This window comes from Dermacentor albipictus, chromosome 4, assembly GCF_038994185.2.
Source record: "Dermacentor albipictus isolate Rhodes 1998 colony chromosome 4, USDA_Dalb.pri_finalv2, whole genome shotgun sequence".
Classification (NCBI taxonomy): Eukaryota; Metazoa; Arthropoda; class Arachnida; order Ixodida; family Ixodidae; genus Dermacentor; species Dermacentor albipictus.
In genome coordinates this window covers 134,456,834-134,476,217 of record NC_091824.1, presented here as the reverse complement: position 1 = coordinate 134,476,217, position 19,384 = coordinate 134,456,834, and the positions used below count along the sequence as shown (strand labels likewise).

At 47.1% G+C, this 19,384-nt stretch overlaps 1 protein-coding gene and 1 long non-coding RNA gene across 2 annotated transcripts in view; one reads left to right on the top strand and one right to left on the bottom strand.

Annotated features, from left to right (window-relative positions):
* The window catches only part of LOC135898395 (uncharacterized), a 118,275-nt gene that overhangs the window by 58,897 nt on the left and 39,994 nt on the right, over positions 1–19,384 (bottom strand). The window lies entirely within an intron of this gene.
* The window catches only part of LOC135898394 (phospholipid-transporting ATPase ABCA3-like), a 37,710-nt gene continuing 22,769 nt past the window's right edge, over positions 4,444–19,384 (top strand). The window contains exons 1-9 of the mRNA XM_065427303.1: positions 4,444–4,528; positions 7,283–7,531; positions 8,814–9,237; positions 11,149–11,417; positions 12,044–12,344; positions 12,710–13,010; positions 13,275–13,428; positions 13,554–13,838; positions 17,348–17,629. Of these exons, the coding sequence (XP_065283375.1) occupies positions 7,292–7,531; positions 8,814–9,237; positions 11,149–11,417; positions 12,044–12,344; positions 12,710–13,010; positions 13,275–13,428; positions 13,554–13,838; positions 17,348–17,629 (2,256 nt within the window). The 5' untranslated portion in view covers positions 4,444–4,528; positions 7,283–7,291. The remainder of the gene's footprint in view (positions 4,529–7,282; positions 7,532–8,813; positions 9,238–11,148; positions 11,418–12,043; positions 12,345–12,709; positions 13,011–13,274; positions 13,429–13,553; positions 13,839–17,347; positions 17,630–19,384) is intronic.

Here is a 19,384-nt window from a genome sequence, read left to right as displayed (position 1 = left end):
GCCATCGTTCATCCCGTACCAGCTTGTAATCATCGTCAGGATGCAAATGAGGTTGATGAGTGCGCAGGCAAGCAGCACAATTTCGCAGCACAGCCAGGGGAGGAGACCAACTTTGGCGGAAAAGCGCCGGAGGCCTAACGTTGCCAGTGGCAGAACAATGAAGATCTGAAGCACAACCAAACCCAGCAGGATGTAGCACACAAATAAAACGCTGGTAATGGACGGCTGTGCTGTTTTTAGGAAGTCTATCAACGCGCTCATGCTGCCCTCACGTGCCAGCTCCGCGAAGAGGTCGGCGTCCAGCGGCTGCGTGGTCAAGCGGCTAAGTATCGAGCGACCCTTGCTGTTGAACCATGGACTCGAACCCCCTTCACTGTAGTCCAGTTCCATAACTTCCATAACCGATGAATTCTCTTTACCACTCGACGATGCGGCCATAGTCTTGACAGGTAACGGGGGGTAATGTAGACGTAGATCCTTGCAACGGGAGGTACGGTGGTTCGTACTCTTAATGTCCTCTTCTTCTTTCTTTGTACTGTAGCGCGCGGTGAAAACGTACGATTTCCTTTAGATGGTGACACTTTGTTACTAAATCGGACGATTTCCCGCAGGGCATAACAAGCAATAAAATGAAGTAGGTAAATAAATAAATAAATAAATAAATAAATACACACACACACACTCATGGAATTACAACATGAGTCCTTTTTTGTAGATGTAGGATGCTGCCATGCTGCTACACAGTGTCTACACGGCAGCGTGGCAGCGCCTACACAAAGAAATTGCTGAACGCCGCTCCGATTACTGGTAGCGTCCTGTTTACAAGAAAAGTGGCACTGATAGTTGTATGCCCTGTTACAACTCATATTGAGCGCGATAGTACATACATACCACTCCCACCGCGAAAAATATGGGCCAGAGACCCAAGCTTATGCTTTACCTAAGGACTCTCTGCGACCACATCACGAGTTTGTCCAAAGTGACGAATAATGAATTTGCGCCTCCTAAATTAGTAAATTGGGGTGCCTGAAACTTTTGGTTCGTAGCACGAGACGTGAAGCTTCGTGACGGCAGTTCTTATAAATGTCGCTCAAAAGGCTTTCCCACGTACAGGACGCACATGACATCTTATTGATAAGCTAATAGAGTGGCTACAGATTTCTTGAGCACGAATAATATGAATTGGCAGCTCTTTAGCTTCCGCAACCACAATGGCACTGAACGTTTGACGCGACAAATGGAGGCAGATACGAAGACCGGGGACAAATATGCAAGCTTGTGTCCAGTTGACTGGGATAAACCTTGCATAACTGGTACTGAATATGCCAGAACTTGCCCTAAAAGAGCCATACAGAGTTTTAAAAGCGACCTCGTCTTTTCACTATGATTCTAGCTGTATGTCACGCAGAATAAAAGCTCACTGGTAGTCCCACAATTTTCATGCAATTACAAGTTTGTTTTGGCAACGGATGCGTACTTGTCAAGTGGATTGACGTAACGGTAAACATGCGCCCGAGAAAGCATCAAAATACCTTCCTCAAGTGACACTATACTCAGCACAGCAAAACAAAAGGCGTAATAAAAAGACATAGATCCTATTGTATGGTACAGAAAGGCAAGTAAACGCTTTTCACATGCATTGCATATGAAAACATATATTCAAATAAACACAAGAGAGTAACCTACGGGCAGTGATGGTCGTACAACTAAATGAACACTTTAAAATACAGTTCGAGATGAAAACTACTTGATATAGGCTCACAAAGTAGGGCTCAACTGGAGGACAGAAGATATATGGTGGCATTGTTTTTGAAAGTGTGGATAGACAAGTCTTAACCATCATGGTCATAATCACAGAATGATGGTTAAGGAACTTCCACTCTCCAAGGCGTGAGTAACAGTAAATATTCCACGCAGCCCTCACAAAATATCTTGAGCATGCTTTTGGATCTGCGTTGGAGGTGCTTGACCTTGCCGACATACTTGTCTCTAATTGTTATCACTTAATACACGTACATGCATTGCAATACTGAAGATCGGTCTATAGGAGGTGGCCCGACGTCGCCACTTAAAAGTGCTCTTTGACGGCGAGCATTACGCCGTGTACATGGTAGTTTACCAACTCACATAGTCGTTGCTCAGCTTCGTGCTGCACCTGTTAGCAGTGAAAACAATCTTTGCGCCAATGAACAGCTCTGTTCAAAAAGAAAACACGCTGCAGCTCTTATCGAAACAGAGGATGTTCTCCCGTACGCATAAAGCTTCGCGGCAGAATTACGCCACAATTAGTATCAATGAGCTGAACGTCGGACGAGAACGTCATCCGGGAGCAAAAACTTGCAGTCTTGTAGGCTTTACTGTTCTTTTGTGTTCTACCATTACTGCGTGCCTGATAATCCACTGTGCAGCTTGATTTATAATCATGCTGATAAACGCGTTGTGGCCGTGACGGTCGGGTCAAAAAAATGTATTCGATCCTCATGGAGCCTGATTTCCCAGCTTCACCGGTTCCGATTTAGCGAAGCTGATAAATTAAACGGGCACAATCAAACGTGCATCCAAATCGCTCAAGTCACGGCGACATACTTTATTTCTAAGCTGGCGTGTTTGCACAATATGAGTGGCGCATTAAGCTCTGTTTCTTCTTAATTTATTAGTTTGCAGCCAGCGGATGTCGACATAACTTAGATGTTGCCGAATGTCCATTGCTTCTTTCTTAGAGAACTCAGGGTCGGATCGCTGTTATTCGTGCCACCTCCTCGACCGAGATCTGCTCGTCTTGGGTTTCGAGTCGCTGCGCACCGTGCCGCATGATTTGCGCGCCGAGCACACGGTGTAGCCGGGTGACGAGGATGGCGACGGGCCACCGCGCGACAACGTCCGCTGCGGCGACGGCGTGAAGCGCCGCGAGCACGACCGCTTCGACTTGGGCACCTTGGTCACGTGGACCGGTGACGCAACCACGGCCGGCCCCGGTTTTGGCGAGCGCCCCCGGCGCATCAGCTCCTCAATGCAGTCGAGGCATGCCTCAGGCTCGACGGCTGCCTCGAACTCATTGGTTTCCGCCCTCGCCCTCCTGTCGTGCCATTTGCGGTCTTCCAGAATCTCCATGGCGTTGGGCGACTTCTGGTAGGCGGACCTCGAGGAGCGTTGCTGCGATGAGGGTCTCACTTCCTCGAGAAAGACGTTATGGCCATGAGGCACGAGGCGCACGATCTGCGGCTCGTTCGTAGCTGCTGCGCCGCCGTACCTGGCGTCTTCAGGAGAAATTTTCTGTATGCGGCGTTGCGGCGTGCAAATGTCGCACTGTAGGGCATCGGCGATGGTCGTCCCGGCGACCGGTTGCACGACGCGGCCACCCTGGGGTGACGACGGCGCGATGCGGTACACAGTGTTCGAGGGCCCAGAGGAGCGTTGCACGGGCACGAACTTTATGCCGCCGCCACCGCTGCCAACAATTTGCTGGGTTTTGACTTGTGTTGGGTCCAAGTAGTACACGTTCTTTGAGCCTTGATTCACTGGGCTACCCATGGCGGCGGTGCTTCTCCCGACTTGTTGCTGAGGCTTGGCCATGTTTTGGGCTCAGGGACGCTGCGCCGGGTGGTGGGAAATTTAGGCTTGCGGTCTCACCGTTTGGGGCGAAATTTAGCGACGAGCTTTCAAGTGTGGTCGTCTCAGGCCGAATAGACGAGTGGCGGCGCCGATCTTCCGGCCGTCCAAAATGCCCTTCAGAACGGGTACACGTCAAGCTGGCACCTCATGCATCAAGTGTGGCGATGTTGATGGTAATGATACTAACCATCATTACAATGATGATTATTAGGATCTCAGATATTGGTGTTACGTTGTCGTACGCGGAAGTGGTCGCGTAGACTGCACCGTAGAGCATGGAGAAGCGCGATCTAAGGGTGGCGTTCGACGACACTGAGTAGTAAAGCAACCAGACGCGAACAAGCCCCCTAAAGCTCCCGCTTAGCGCTCGAGTGCAGGTGTTTTTATCGGGCAGCGACGAGGTGGCGCCATCAACACTATGCCATTGCCGTTTGGGGCGTCCCAGTCGGCATGGTAACAGTCCGCATACATACGTAACTTTTGCAACAAATACCTTTTTTTACCATGCGCGCTAAGGGACTATAGTCTACAGGTTAACAAAGGTTTGTTTTTGAACGTCATAAAGTTGCACATACAAGCTTCCCTTTCTGCTCTTGCAGAGAAAATATTGTCCACCAACAATAGCTGATAGCGCACGGTTGGATCAAAAAAAGAAAGAAAAACATAAACGCTATCATTCCAAAGAAGAAATTAGCTATACTAATAATGTTTGTTCTCACCTGTGCACAATTAACCTGTATGGCATGGTATGGAGAATTTTATTTAGGTCTCTGCTCCTCTGTTTCTTCATTTGCGTGTTTCCCACGACTGCAAAATAAAGAAGTTACAGAAGGCACGCGAGAACGCGCGGCGCGCGCTTCTTCAAAAGAAGAAGCCAGAAGAGCCGCCCGGTCCCCATCGAACGACGGTCAGCTCGGCAAGTCGTTCTTTTCCACAAATTTTCCGTACCGACGATTCAGACATCACTGCTCATCTATGAGAATAACGCGAAAGTAACTGCTGCGAAGCTTTCAAAGGCGCAGTTTCCCGTGCAAAGTTTTCATGCTGCTGATGTGGTAGTCGAGTTCCACAATCAAACAGTGCAGAATAATGCAATTTATTTGCATTCTAGAAGCGTCCTACAGCATGGATGAAAACCTTCGCGGGCCGTAGCGCATCGCTTCTTTGGATCATGAAATAGTACACGAAGAAAAATATATGGTCGGCAGGTGAAACCTGTCAAAAGCGTTCCGGTTGTTCGAGCTCAATACGCGTACACGCTTCACTGCGACAGTGTGTCTGCACCGCTTCGCATTCGTTGTTGCAATCACCAATCCAATCGACGGACATCTTTCTGACTAACAGTGTGATGCGCGTAGAGATTCTGTAAAAAGTAGGTTATTTTTACCGATTGGTACGTCGAAAAACATATTTAAGTACCACTGTCAGGTACTGAAAGTAAGTTTCTTTCCATGGTTTTACGGTAAAGCACGTTTTTTTTTTTTGGCTTAGCAGAGAGATGAATATGTGGCATTGCGAGATGTATTGCCAAATAGACACTGCATCCTGAATTTTCATGGCGTATCGCAGTATTCAGAAATCATGCAAGGGTGCTTTCCGTTGTCCGTAATGACAAAATTATGTATGTCAAATCCGTGTCCTTGAAGTCCAATGGAAAGAATATTACTAAACTACTTCCTTATGACGGCAGCGCGAACGGGAAGGCGACACAGAAGTGCACAAAAAAGAAGCGCTAAGGTAATAGCTGATATTTTATTGCAAATTCCAAGAAATTATTTTAAAAATCTCATCTGCGTGTGTACCTTCTTAATATTTGCATTTATTCCTTGCAATTTGTAATAATCTGTCAATTGTTCAGTGCTTATTTTGTGTACTTTTTATCTCTGTGATCGTCCCTTTTGCGCTTCCGTGATAATGACCTGTAACCAACTCACCCAATTTTCCACCCTATTTCAAGCCACTGTCTTACTATTCCACAGTTATTTGACTTCATATCCGGCACGATTGCTTCACTTAATAAATTTCGAGATATGTGTTTAAATGATTGAAGGGCATGTGCGCTTTAGCGTACGAGTGGTCTCATGAGGATATAGTGAAGATATCGAGCATGCATTTATATTAGAATCTGTCTCTGAAAGCTGCGCAAAACTAATTTGTGACTGGGAGGGTGGAAGTGGTGTTCACTTGGGTTACTAATTAAATCATTTCTAATAATCATATCTTGGAAGCAAATAAAGAGAAGCTTTATCAATGTCCCTGTAATACAGCTGGTTTTAACTGCAAAACAAGATTAGTTTTTTTTTTTTTTACTACAGGCTCGAAAGAAAGATCTTGTGTCCCCATGCACGAAGTGCCACTAGAAATTTAGAGCAGCCTTATATAATCCTTTACAGGCAAAATAGTATATAGTAGCAGTTCTGGGCTCAATGCACCCTAAAAGTGTTATCCTGATTTTGGGTTTTGGCTGCCTGCGAAATAACAACTTCCAATACGAAGCTAATGTGGCGCATTCAAGAGCTCATCCATGCCAAGTGAATGCCGCAAAAGATTAATCGTTATAACTGACCTTCCAGAAAGAGCCACCAGTGCGGCATGTCAAACGCTGTTGACGTCTAATTGCCATAGGAAACCCATGGGCATAACTTTTTTCTCTCAATCCATGCGCACACCATCAAATGTGTGTGTTGGATACCCAAAGATCCTGCGCCTAAAGCTTTAGCTGCGGTGGTATACGCTTTCGTTCCTTGCCCCGGACAGAATAACTCTTTGTTAATTAAATGTACTCTTCACGAAAACTACAGTATTATTCTTTTAACTGTCCTTACTTCGCAAGAAGACGACATCTCAAAGAGTGCACTAGAGAGGCCGAGTGCAATTTCTGGTCAAGTCCGCGGGCCATCACTACAGCGCGAGGAATAAACAACAAGCCTTTCAGTGGGCAATGCAATATCTGCGTGGAGCTTTCACAAACTGGAGCGCGAGAAGAATATGTGTCTCCGTTTACGTAGCTTTTCAGCATGCACCTTTAGACTCATAAACATACCGCAACCATTTGCATTACCATAGCAGAAAGACAAGTATTTCGGCTTAGTGGCAAAGACATCACGTAAGAGCAGTCACTTTCCCTAGTCTGATCACATTCCTTCAGATCCATAACCTTACTCGCTTGAAACAAACTTTGCAAGACATCATGTAGGCGCAAAACGCTTGTATGTTTATATTATATTGTATCATAGGCGTCAGCTCTTAAACTTTTGGGCGTTCAATATGGCTGTGCTGCAGGTGCGCATGCAGAAGGAGGGGCCGGTGAGACACACCAAACACGTGACCCCTGCCCACACACGCACACACCTGAAAATTTCGCTGTACCAGGGATACTTGCCATAGAACAGCGGGCAGCAACACATGTCTGCACACCACCTCCCCCAGTCAAGTGCGTGCTTCCCCTCTGCTCCGTGAAACATTCCTGGTTTGACGTCACTGTTAACTTGCACCGCGCGCACGTACCACACCATCTTTCACCACTCAGGCAGTGGCTCGTATCGCACTGACGAAGTCCACACGTGCAACGCGACCACTGCAGGAAGCGTGCCTGCAGTATCACTAGTGCGGATATTTGGCCTCGCCAGTGCTGACTTAGGGATGCATTTCTTGCGCCTCTCTTGTGCAGGGGACCAGCATGGGCGTGTTCGACCAGCTGTACGCGATCGTGTGGAAGGACGTGTACGTGCAGGCCATCAAGCGCCACTACTACGTGACCACCGTCGAGGTGGTCCTCATCATCCTCTCATTCTTCGCCGTCGAGCACGACCGGCCCATACTGCCGAACAAACACTGCGCCAAGCCGCCCTGCCTGCGCTACTCCGAGCCACGCGAGTACCATGAGCGGGAGCTTGGAAACTTCAGCTGCCCGCAAATGGTAACGCGGTTTTACCGCGGACGCCGGTTTTCGCCTAGGTCTCTCACAGACGTTTGGTATCAGAATGGAGCAGAAACTACGCGTCATTGCCCGAAATGGCGGCATCCAGCCTGCCCGCTTCGGTCCCATACCCGATTTACGACCCTATTTGCTGTTTTCACTGGAAATGAACAATTACTTCGATACCCTTCATCTCACCTTGGCAACGATCTTGGGCGATATTATGCCAGTCTCCATGGCGTCGCTTTGAGACCACCATAATTAAAGCTTGTTTATAACTTGAAATACATTTGAATATCTGTATTTACATAAATGACCAGTATTGCTGGTATGTTACTATATCGTGTTTATTTTATTGTTATGTTTTAATGGAATACATATGGGGATATGTGTGTATATATATGTGTATATATATATATATATATATATATATATATATATATATATATATATATGTATATATATATATATATATATATATATATATATATATATATATATATATATATATATATATATATATATATATATATATATATATATATATTACCATTGTAGGGTGCATGTCTTTTGTTTCGCTCTCTATGTCCTTTTCTTTTTCTTTTTCCTTTCTGCCGCCTTTTGTGTTTGGAGGGAGGTGCTTCGAAGCTTTGTAAGGCATTTGTTTGACTTCATATTAAACGTCTTTACAACTGTCAATTTGTTGTCAAAAATAAGCTCGACGAATGATCAGGAGGTAAGGTTTAAATATAACAGAGGGCCCTGGCAAGTTAGTGTCTATTCGTAAGCTTCTTTGCACTCGGCCTCCACCCTGGCTCGAGAAAGTGTAAGACATGAAGAGCCGCCCCTTACTCACGGCTCACGGCTTTTAGTATTCACAGCTAATGCTCACGGCTTCTAATAAACTCTTAACATCTTTCACATTTTCTGGGCAAAAATGGCTATAGCCAGGACTTTATAGCGTGTACTCCAATGAATTGTAATTGAAATACCTTTCTCGAGCGACTCGTTAACAGAGAAATCACCGAGGATCATAATGAAAGTGCAGTTTCTACATCAATGGGAGGCAACGCGGCCCAGAACTCAATGTATTCAAGCGAATAACTATAATGGCCTAGCCTGTTTGTCAATAAGGATGGCGCACTGTAGTGTAATCTTAGTTTTCTCACTCACCATTCCATTCGTGCCCTAGGTGTGAGAGTCCCCAGACTTAACTTTTCGAACAGAACCTTCCTTCGATTGCTGCCGATGACACTCGAGGCACGTACGCGCCGCACTTCAGGTGCTGTACGCGCCGGGCAAGATCGGCGACGAGCTGTTCCAGTCAGCCTTCAAGGACAACGACAAGGTGCGCGTGGCGGGCTTCGAGACGGTGGACAGCATGCTGACCGCCTTCCACAAGGTGTCGCCGAAGCCGAAGCGCGGTCCCGAGCAGCGCGTCGTCGCCGTCACGCTGGGCGAGAGCGGAGAGGCCGTCTCGAAGAACGGGCTCACGTTCAGCGTCAGCTTCTACGACGAGTTCGTGTACATGTCGAAGCGGCTCAACGGGTACGCGCTGTTCGAGCCGCTGCCCAACCCGGTGACGCAGCGCGAGAGCGTCGCCTGCCTCCAGCTCGCGCTGAGCCAGGCGCACCTCGCATCGGTGGCGGCCGACAAGCAGTACGCCGAGAAACCTTACAGCATAGCCACGCATCGAATCACCGAGGGTGCGTGACACAATGCGTTGCTGAACGGCAAGCTGTATGATTCGCCATAAGAAAACAAGATGTAGCTGTCTCTAATAGGCACCACCTTAGTACGAAGCCGTCTTTACGACTCGTGGTCCGAAGGCTGCGATGGTTTTGATGCGTCTCTATTTCGCAGGAGGCGCATGGCAGCATGCCGCGTGCGAAGCACTTCGCGTCTAGCCGTACCGACAACTGCGACGGAAGTGCGGTCAAAAACAATGGGAGCAGCCGTGTCGTTCTGAGTTCGCGCTTGCCGTACCAGACGCCGCGTAGCACCGCACTTCCCCTACTTAAGGCGGGCATGTGATCCACGGAAGCCCTCGGCCAAAATGGCAGAAACAAACTCCACGACATTTCATTGAAACTACAAATCGCATAGATGGTAACTGGTGCTAGCGCAAACCCTAAATTTCACGCAGGCTGGAGAGGAACAGGTCAAATGGAAGTTGCCTCGGCTACAGTGGAAGGTCGCAGAGCATCATAGCTCATAGATCATAACCAAAAAATGATGGATTGGCCTTTCATGAGTCCCCTCTACAACTTAACGAAAGCACTTGACGTCAAAGTGAAAATTAGGATTGTTGCATAGTTGATCCTAGTTAGGTGACTAATTAAGCGGAGAATAGAACATACTCTTAGCAACGCCACATGACGGCAAACCATATGCCGTAGGTTTCATTCAACTGCGGTTAACCACTCTTACAGCGAAAGCTCTACTGGCAGCGAACTTGCGATTTCGCCGTGGCATTGCTCCAAGGAGGCACATGAGGTCACAACGCGCGCCTCGCAGCGGATATTTCTCCCCCTCTCGCTCCCTCTACCCTACTGTGCATGCGCCATTAGTAGAAGCGAGCCACGGGTGTTCCGCCGCTGCGCAGCGCCGCGCTTTCCCACCTCCGCTGTTTGGTATGACGTCACACCGCGTTTCTCGTCGTTGCGCTCGCCTCCGCTCGCTTCGCCAGCTGCGTCGTATGCCTGATAACATGTCGGAGGATTGAAAAGGAGAGCTCGCGTGCGCCATAACCACATTTGAGGCGGCAGTATGGACAGCGACAATTCTGATAAGCAGGAGAAGGCCTGGAATTGACATCGGAACGAGATGAAGAGGAAATGAATCGCCCAGGAAACAGACGAACAACGCGCCGAACGATTGGCTAAACGCCTCAACATAGCCTGCCAATTTTTATCTTAAAGGATCCCTGCAACATATTATCTTAAATATAGAGTATATACTCAGAGTAAGTTTTAAGAGCTGCATAAAAATAAAGGAGAAGTAAAAGCGCAATGTTTAGTTCGAGTTCATTTCTCTTCAGCACGTTTCCTCTCAGCGGTGGTGGCGCCAATAACACTGTCTTTCAATGTTCACTTGACTATTTCTTCTTCTTTTTTTTTGCGCTACAGCTGAGGTAAGCTTTCAATGTTGGCGTCTTAAAAACTTGCCTCGGGACCCGAGAATGAGTGGTGATAAGCGTGTGGGAAACGTTAGCAACTACCGCATACCCATTGGTTGGAAGATACGAAGGGTAGGCGTGCGTGCGTGAGCTTTCACTCTCGAGTACCTCATGATAACGAACAATTACCCAATGAATCGCGTCTATAAACTATCATTCGAGTTTATGACATCATATTTTGGGCGTAGTAGAGCGTCCTCGAAAACCACAGTAGAGACAGAGCGATCTTTTATGTGAGATTCTGAGGTCCCCGCTGTGTGCAGCGGAGTGACGTACGACTCTCATGTTGATGAGAATAGCGTCCACAGATCGCGAACGTTTTCTTACCGTGTTCCTAAAGTGTGGCAGGCCTACTACAGTAACACTTACTATAGAGCGACTGTGTACACGACGTTCTTTTCTACGAGAAATAGCGCCACATTTCTTCTTGGCACTGCAGGGCCGTACCCACTCGACGCGCCTTCGCACCGGTGGCTGATGCTGATACGGTTGGGTGTCGGATACTTGGTGCCCTTCTGCTTGATTCTGTCGCGCGTGGTGGAGGAAACGCAGCAGGGCATGCGTGAGAAGCTTCGCCTGGTCGGTCTCCGCGCTACCGCCTACCGCGCGGGTCACTGGATGGCCGGCTTCTTCTCGGGGATTGTGAGCGTCGCCATGGTCATGGCCTACATGACCGCCGTAGAGAACACCAGTGATTATGGCTCGCAGGTGGGCGCACCTCTTCGACAAGCCGGGCCCCTTTTGTCTACACGTGTTCGCTTACTACCAGCGCTGCAATCTTACTGATGTCGGGTTTTACCGAAGCGCAGATTTTTCGCACTCTTGTTCACTTAGAAAACAAAATTACAGGATAACTTGCTGCGACGTATGGTGTAAGCATTGCCATGTTGGTCTCGAAAGTTTTATTCCGTCTAGCGCAATTAATATATGCCACATCCTCTGATGTAGCATATGCATTCGCCTGCATTACACTGCCATTACCACCCGGGACAAAGCACCTGACTTCAGATTTCATGGGTTCAAAATGTATTGCCCGCTGCTCTTTGGCTTTTATTTATTATTGCATGCCTAAGCTTCTAATATACACATACTTCAGGAAGGCCACAATGAAACAGGAGACAGTAAATACATTGAGGCCCGCCTTTATCGAATGTTTTTGATGAAGGCCGATCGCTACCCACGGCGTCGAAACGTTCTTCTTTTCATCGTTTGCTTGATCAATATTTAATTACAGTTGTAAGACAAGCTCAACTTTGATAGCTTGTAATCTGTGTCGGTGGACAGTCAGTACCAGTATAGCACTCCTCTGCACGTGCGTGCTCTATTGCTTACAGGCCTTCCTGGACGGTACAAGCAAGCTGGTGGTTCTCATGTGCTTCGGCCTCTTCACGGCGCAGTACATTTCGAAGGCGATGCTTCTTGCGCTCTTCTTTAGAGACACTGCACTGGCTGTGGTGTTCGGTGTGGTGTACTGGCACATCAGCTACGTAATGCCCTGCGTAATTCTCGAAGATATGCAGGGTCGCGCGGCCCATTACATCCTGCTGGATCGCTGGACCAAGCTTCTCACCGCAACGCTGCCGTGTGTCGGCATGCACTGGTGCTTCCGCATTATTGGCTGTGCCAACACTGTCGGTAACAATGTGTCTTTTTCTCATCTCTCTGCACACGCTACATTGCGTTAGGAAAAGCCGAAAAAGGATGTTCAAGTCCAGTAGGTTACATCCCGGCAAAATTCCTCGAGAGATATTGCTGAGCACCGAAGCGTAGATGCTTCCGGCTACCCGAGCGCCTTTTTCCTTCCGTCTTTTCTTAATGACCATCGTGAAGAAATTAAGTGTTGCTGTAAAAAACAGAGTTAATTTAGTATTCAGCCCTCTGAAAATACACTACAGTTGCATTACTCGATCGCTTAGGACCCGTTGCATTGAATGGTTGCTGAGTTGTAAGCACATGTTACGTTACCTCGCAGCACATGTCACGAGACGTTATGCATGCAGGGGAGCAGTACACATTCTCCTCGGTGACCTCCTATGTGCTAGAGCTGGACAATGTGACCATGTTCGAGATCTGGACGGTCATGCTGATAGACAGCCTCGTCAACATCACCCTGGGGTGGTACTTCAGCCACGTTCTTACATCGTACATTGGCGTACCATACGTGCCCTGGTTTCCTTTCATGTACCGCTACTGGTTGCCCACAGAGAAGGGCTCGTTCCAGCGGGTACCGCCATCCACGCCCGATGGACTCAACTTTGAGCAGTATCCCGTAGACAAGGAAGAGGTCGTCTTTGTGAACAGGTAGGTTTCCCTTTGATTACTATCAACAAAAAAAACGTGCTAGAACGTAGAATTTCTTTGTCGGCTATCAAGCTCGGTCGAACGGAACAGTGTACCCCTGATGTATTATATTTATGAAACTAATCTATTGACAGCTATCCCAGCAACTTATGACTTAATATGAATTTTTTTAAGTGTGAAATGAAAAGAAGCAGTAAATATATTGCTCTTGCAGTTGTTGCTTTCTCATGCTTGTCGCTGCTGTCCCTCTGTGAACTTGAGCAGGCTGGAATACGAGAGGAAACAGAAGCACGTCCTGCGGGACACGAGTTTCAAGGCGTACCAGGGAGAAATCATGATAATTTTGGGCCCCAGCGGAGCGGGAAAGACAGCGCTCGTGGACATTATCACCGGAAGTGTGGTGGCTACACAGGGCCAGGTGAGTGATGAAACTTCCTTGATCTGATTTTGAGAGTTCCAGAGGAGATTGTGCTTAGCGGGAGAGTGATGATAAGTGACTACGCCTGAGTAAGCGACACCACTTCATCCCCTGCGTGGTCGTAGGTGATCGTGAACGGCTACGACGTGGCCGTGCAGACGCAGCGTGCGCGCGAGCTGATGGGCGTCGTGCAACAGCGCGACGTGCTGTTCTATGACCTGACTGTGGCCGAGCATTTGATCTTGTTCGGGGCGCTCGCGGGACTCTCCGGGGATGCCCTGGTGCACCGCTGCGTCGAGCTCCAAGACATGTTCTCTCTTGGCGACATCGCCCATGTGCGCGCCAACTTGCTTCAGGAAGGACAGAAGCGCTCCCTTGCCTTGGCCATAGCCATAGTGGTACCACCTAAGGTATCGTCAACCTGCGATTCCTGCGGGCTCTTGAATATTCTTCGTAGTTTCACAGTGTAATGGGAGATCATGCGTGGTGTCGATGCCATTAAGAATTTGCTGGGAAATGTCTGGGACACTGACGTCGCGATATCAGCAATTGGGAGTGAGGAAGCGCGGCCTTACGCTGTTTCCGAGTTACAAATGTAATCTTTTCCATCCAAGAATATTTCACCACTCTTCTAAAGAAACAACACTTAAGAACACTGCATAGAGGTGGATAGAGAAACTGTCGGTTTAGGCGTTTCTTTCTCACCGCTGACAACGACGTCCTGGTGAAAGCCAGTTTGGAAGACAGCTCTGAGTAAGATCAATGTTCCTGAGTCGGGTTCAAAGCTCGCGGCAACAAACGCAAGATTAGCGTTGCGTGATACACACTGGGCACGCCAAGTACATGCGTGATGCTGGAGTTATTGCAAGCGGGCACCACTTTCGAGATTTTGGGTTCAAGGCCAACGCATGTGAGGGAGGTCTTGTGTATAAGAAAACATGGTGGCGCTCGCCGAAGTGGTTTTCGTCACTCTCTCGATTGGCGCTGAAGATAACAGACGTGCTCATTGGAAGTGCTTTCACAGCGCAGCAGGACGCTAGCTTAATTTCATTTTTCGTTCATTTGGTTTTTAGGAGTGTTTTATTTTTCATGCTCTTGAGCTTTGTGGCCTTTTTGGTTAGATGTAAGCAACTAATAGTTGTCCTTGTTTGTCCGAATGGAGTTACTTTTGTACTAAACCTTGCCAGTAAAAGATAAAGATCGGTATAGGAGGAATGTACACATGCGTTGCTCCAAGTGCGAGCGTTTCTATGCGCCGGAACAAACTCTGTTGCAGTAAGCACGTGAAGCAAACGGGGTTGTTTCTTTAATTGGTAGGGTGTGTGCGCTAACATCGTGACTAGACCGTCTAGAGCTGGAGAAGCATGGGCTGGCTAAGTGGGTTGGAAAACTAGAAAAGGAACTCAAGAGCGAAAAGAAGCAGAAGAAGGGGGTACGATATAAGCTAGCCAACGTAGAAATGAAGCTCAGGGCCCCCATTCCGCAAAGCAATGGTTAACGCTTCGATGCGAGCTCGACCAATGGGGTTGATTTCGAAGGGAGAGCAGGTAAGGAAACTGAAACCGCCACGCCGGAAAGCAATGACGGACACGTCAGTGATGGTCACGAAGAGGGCTACCACTGACGTGCCGGCCACGAAAGACAACGCGAATGGTGAGGATGAGGGCATCGCGGCCAAAGATGCAACTTTCGGTGGCGAAGAGGAGAAAACACGTGGAGTTGTCTTTCTTGGTATTCAAACATGCGTAAAATAGAACCTGCGACAATATAGAGGCTTGGCGTAGGCGAGCGAGTCCAGATTAGCCCGCTTCCGGGGAAACCGAATAATGAATTGATAACGAAAGCCAAGCAACACATGTGCGACGCAGTGGAGGAGGGGCATCTAGTGGTGATAATGGGCAGAGTGATTGGCGTACTGCAAGGACAGGGGACAGGGATCGCGAAGCAAATAGCCAAAGGTGCTACCGACCTGCAGAACGTTTCAAAGGAAGTGCAAATCGCGGTGTGCATGGAGCCAAAGGTTGAAAGGCACGGGTATGCAATCGAAAGGGCAGTGCTTGCAGCTAACAGGGAAATTTGGACGCTACCTAAGGCAATGAATTTCACGGTCATTGAAATCGACAGAGAAGTGCACCGAACAGAGCACAAAGGCGCTTAGCGACTTTTTAGTGATAGTGTAGCAACAACGGTTGGACGTCGATCCCCGGCACGGGCTGTAGCTTCTTTGGGGAGGCCTCAGGCAATCAGGAAAGAAGATGAAATATTGAATGTAGCGACACACCAACAAGGGGCAGAGTTAGACCACAAGGAGTCAAGAAAAGAAGCACAAAGGATAGTAATAGAGACGGTAAAATTTCTTGAATAAACATGTAGGGTGGTGGCAAGGAGAAAAAATTCTGGGAATTCAAAGGCAGCTGAATGACGAAGATATTACCGAGTAACCTTGATCGAAACGCATATACGAGATTTGGAGCAGTCGTAGAATGACTTGGCCAAGGAAAGGCGGTGGACTAGGCATGCCAATTAGGCGAGGAACGACGTGACAAAATTTCAGAGAGACATGTAAGGAGCATTTATTCATTAGCGGCACATGGGAAGGCAAAAAGATGTGGCTTGGAGTAGCTTGCCTATGGACGGGGAATGATAGCAGAGATAAAAATAAAGAATTGATTGCATATTAGAAGCGATAATAATTATTTCGATCAATCGGGCCAGGTGACATAAGTAGGAGGAATCAGTTCGCGCATGGAGGGTTCAGACGGATATACTAATTACAACGGCTCTCGATCTCCATCTGTACGATGAACAGAAGGTTATAGAACTTAACAGGGAGAATAACTGTCATGGACAGGTAAACAGCGATGCGGAATAAGGTAGTCATGTATCACTTACGCCTTAGTCTTAAAAATGGTCTACGAACGGCAAGACCAAATGATTAGATGAACATGGAAAAGATAGCCTGAATGGCGATCATAAACTTTTAACCTTAAAGTTTGGGAGCGATACTAATGCAATACGCAAACCAACATCATCACAATTTCTAAATATCAATGGAAAACAAATAACAGAGATCGCAAGAAACATAGAGAAGAAAATGTAAGCGTTTCCTGTAATATTCTACGTATATAAGGAACTGCATATGTAGACGTTTTGCAGCAGGAGATAAGACTGACATGGCAAAGAAAAAATTGTTGGATTGGAAAGGGGAACACACCTCAGTGGTGGAACAAGGAAATAAAACAAGCTATAGAAGAGCGTAAGCAGGTGTCTAAGGATCATCGAGGAAGCCAAAAAGTTGTGATCACACGAAGAGATGATCCTTAGATGGAGCACATACCTAGAATTATTCTAGCAAAAAAAATTGCCATCACTCGCTTCCTTCATAGACTTTAGCTCGGGAGGAATGCAACATATGTTAACACGTAGTTCCGAAGCACAAAAAAGTTTTTCGGGAAAGGAAATAATATGATCTAAATTAAACATTCTTCCAAAAAAGAACGCATATTGAGAACGCGTTATTCGGAAAGAGTCCACATTAGGACCATTACAGGGAAAGACCGGAATTAACGATTACGATAAACTTTTAAACGAGTATCGCGCAATGAACCTTATAATATAGATCAGTAACTGGCGATCGTCATAAATGCAGATTGCGATAAACATATCACGCCTGTTACAGGTAAAGCCTTCTTACTATCTGCTAAGGAAGGGCTCATTCGGTACGTATTGTCCAGACACTTATTCAGTAGGTGCTTTGGAAGACTGGTGCGTCTTCCGATTTAGCACACGTAGAACTACATAGAAAGCATTACCAATAAATTAGAAACAAACGTGCGATCCTAAACATCAACTGTTGTCAACTGCGCGTACATTGCTAACGAGCTTCGTCGCCCAATAATTGCGGCCCGCAATGTTGCAGGTTCTGATCCTCGACGAACCCATGCGTGGCATGGATGCGGCGTCGCGCGGCATCGTGTGGCAGGTGCTGCATAAGCTAAGGCCGTCCACGTGCATCATCATCACAACGCCCGAGGTCGAGGAAGTCGAACTGCTCGCAGACCGCATCGCCATCCTGGGATACGGGGCCCTCAAGTGCTGCGGTCGCACGGGCTTCCTGCAGCGCCGCTACGGCACTGGCTACAGCGTTACGCTCAACAAGGGTGCCAAGTTCGAAACGACACGCACCCTGAAGGCCCTTCAGGTGGGGGTGACGTTTTAATATTTTCCTGCACAGATGGATTTGAACCGGTTTTCAAGACAGACAGAGCGGATAAGTGTAAAGCGATGGAATGAGGCGAACGAAAGAACATTAAATGAATACGCCAACGCCAAAACGCATGGCAATATTTTCCAGGACTTCTCCATTTGCTAAAAGCTTTCGGCTTCGTCCTTCTCGTAGAAATTTTCATAAATTTGTTTACAGAAGATTATTGTTGAAATCTGCATTCAGCTGCCTCCTCCTTCTGTCTTTTGTTTTCTTTACTTAAACTCTTTCTTTCTACCTGCACTTTACGTCATCAGGTCCGTTTTGTTCCCAAACACAGTTCGTCTCCATATACAACAAAACTAATCGCCAGAGAGTGAGAGACCTATATAGGGATAATAGTGCACTGGATCTACGTAAATATTTTTATATCGCGCTTTGAGCTGGTCCTTCCTGTATTCCATTTCATACATAGCCTGCAACACTGGGAAGCTACGCAAGAAGTTCGGTCACTGAAATTTATCGCTCCACACATTGCATATGCTTTGCTGCGCGCCAACAGCGTTTCCTCGTGCCAGGATGCACGTAAGGCTGCCTCGGCTGAACGAAAATGAAAAAGAAAGAAAAAGGAAAGCCATGATAAGGAAATCGATTGAAATCAACCGATTAGCAGCTGTACACAGTTAGTTCAATCTTAATGATCATGGTTTGTTTTAATGTGAAACTAAATCTAAACAGCGAACTGTTTCACCTATTGCTGGCAAGAACACTGAACTATCTGTTCGTGTGAATGGTGGCAGCCACTGCAGAAAGTTTATGTTTCAATAGCGTTGCATGCATTGTATGAAACGGAATATTAGCACTGGAACCTGATCGTGTTGCTTTAAGGTGCAAACAAGTACTTGGAGAACATATTTGTACGTAAAGAATTACATATAATTATTTACTTGTAATGGATTACATTTCTTGGTAACTTTGTAATTTAACCGTTACATTTCTTCCTCGGTATAACGCTCGCTGCACTTCAATTACTTTTTCCAGTAACTAAACATTCGTAATTTATTACTTTTTTGGCGAGACAAGCTGTAACAGGTGACGCAATTTCCCCAAGCCTAAAGTTGGTAATAACCACGGTAGAAGCCCCGAGATCGTGGCACGCAGCAGCTAATTTTGACAGGCCAAGCTGTGAGCTCAATATCTGTTTCCTCATGTCAACGCTCCACGACGAACTGAACCAGTGCTGGTATGCATGTATGTCTCAATCGCGACGGCCCCTTAGTACGTTAATACGTGGATATCCCCTACGGACGATTTTTACAGGTTTTTATTGACCTTACCGGGAGCATCTTGATTCTTCCAAGTCGGAGTGACAATGAAGCGCTACGCTTCACAGAGAACCCAGATGCTGAGTAACGACGATCTTGTGCGCAAGAAGCGCTTACGTTACGACACCGTTCATACTCCCGAGCAAGCTCATCGAGCGAGTTTTCAGTGTCGCTTCTGATGCCCTCACGACAAAAGCAAATCAAAATGAGCGGTGAACTTTTTGAAAAGAAACTGTTAGTAAAGATAAGCAATGTATGAAGGGCTGCAGAGAACGCACTTAATGTGCTAGGCCAGCTCGTTCTGCTTATGCGGTATCTGTCAGTGTTGTTAAAACTTCGAAGGAAGGTTACGTAGAAGTGATCGATTACTTTCGAGTAATATTCCTCAATTACTTTCACGGGGCAGTAATTGGTAGCTGTAATCAAT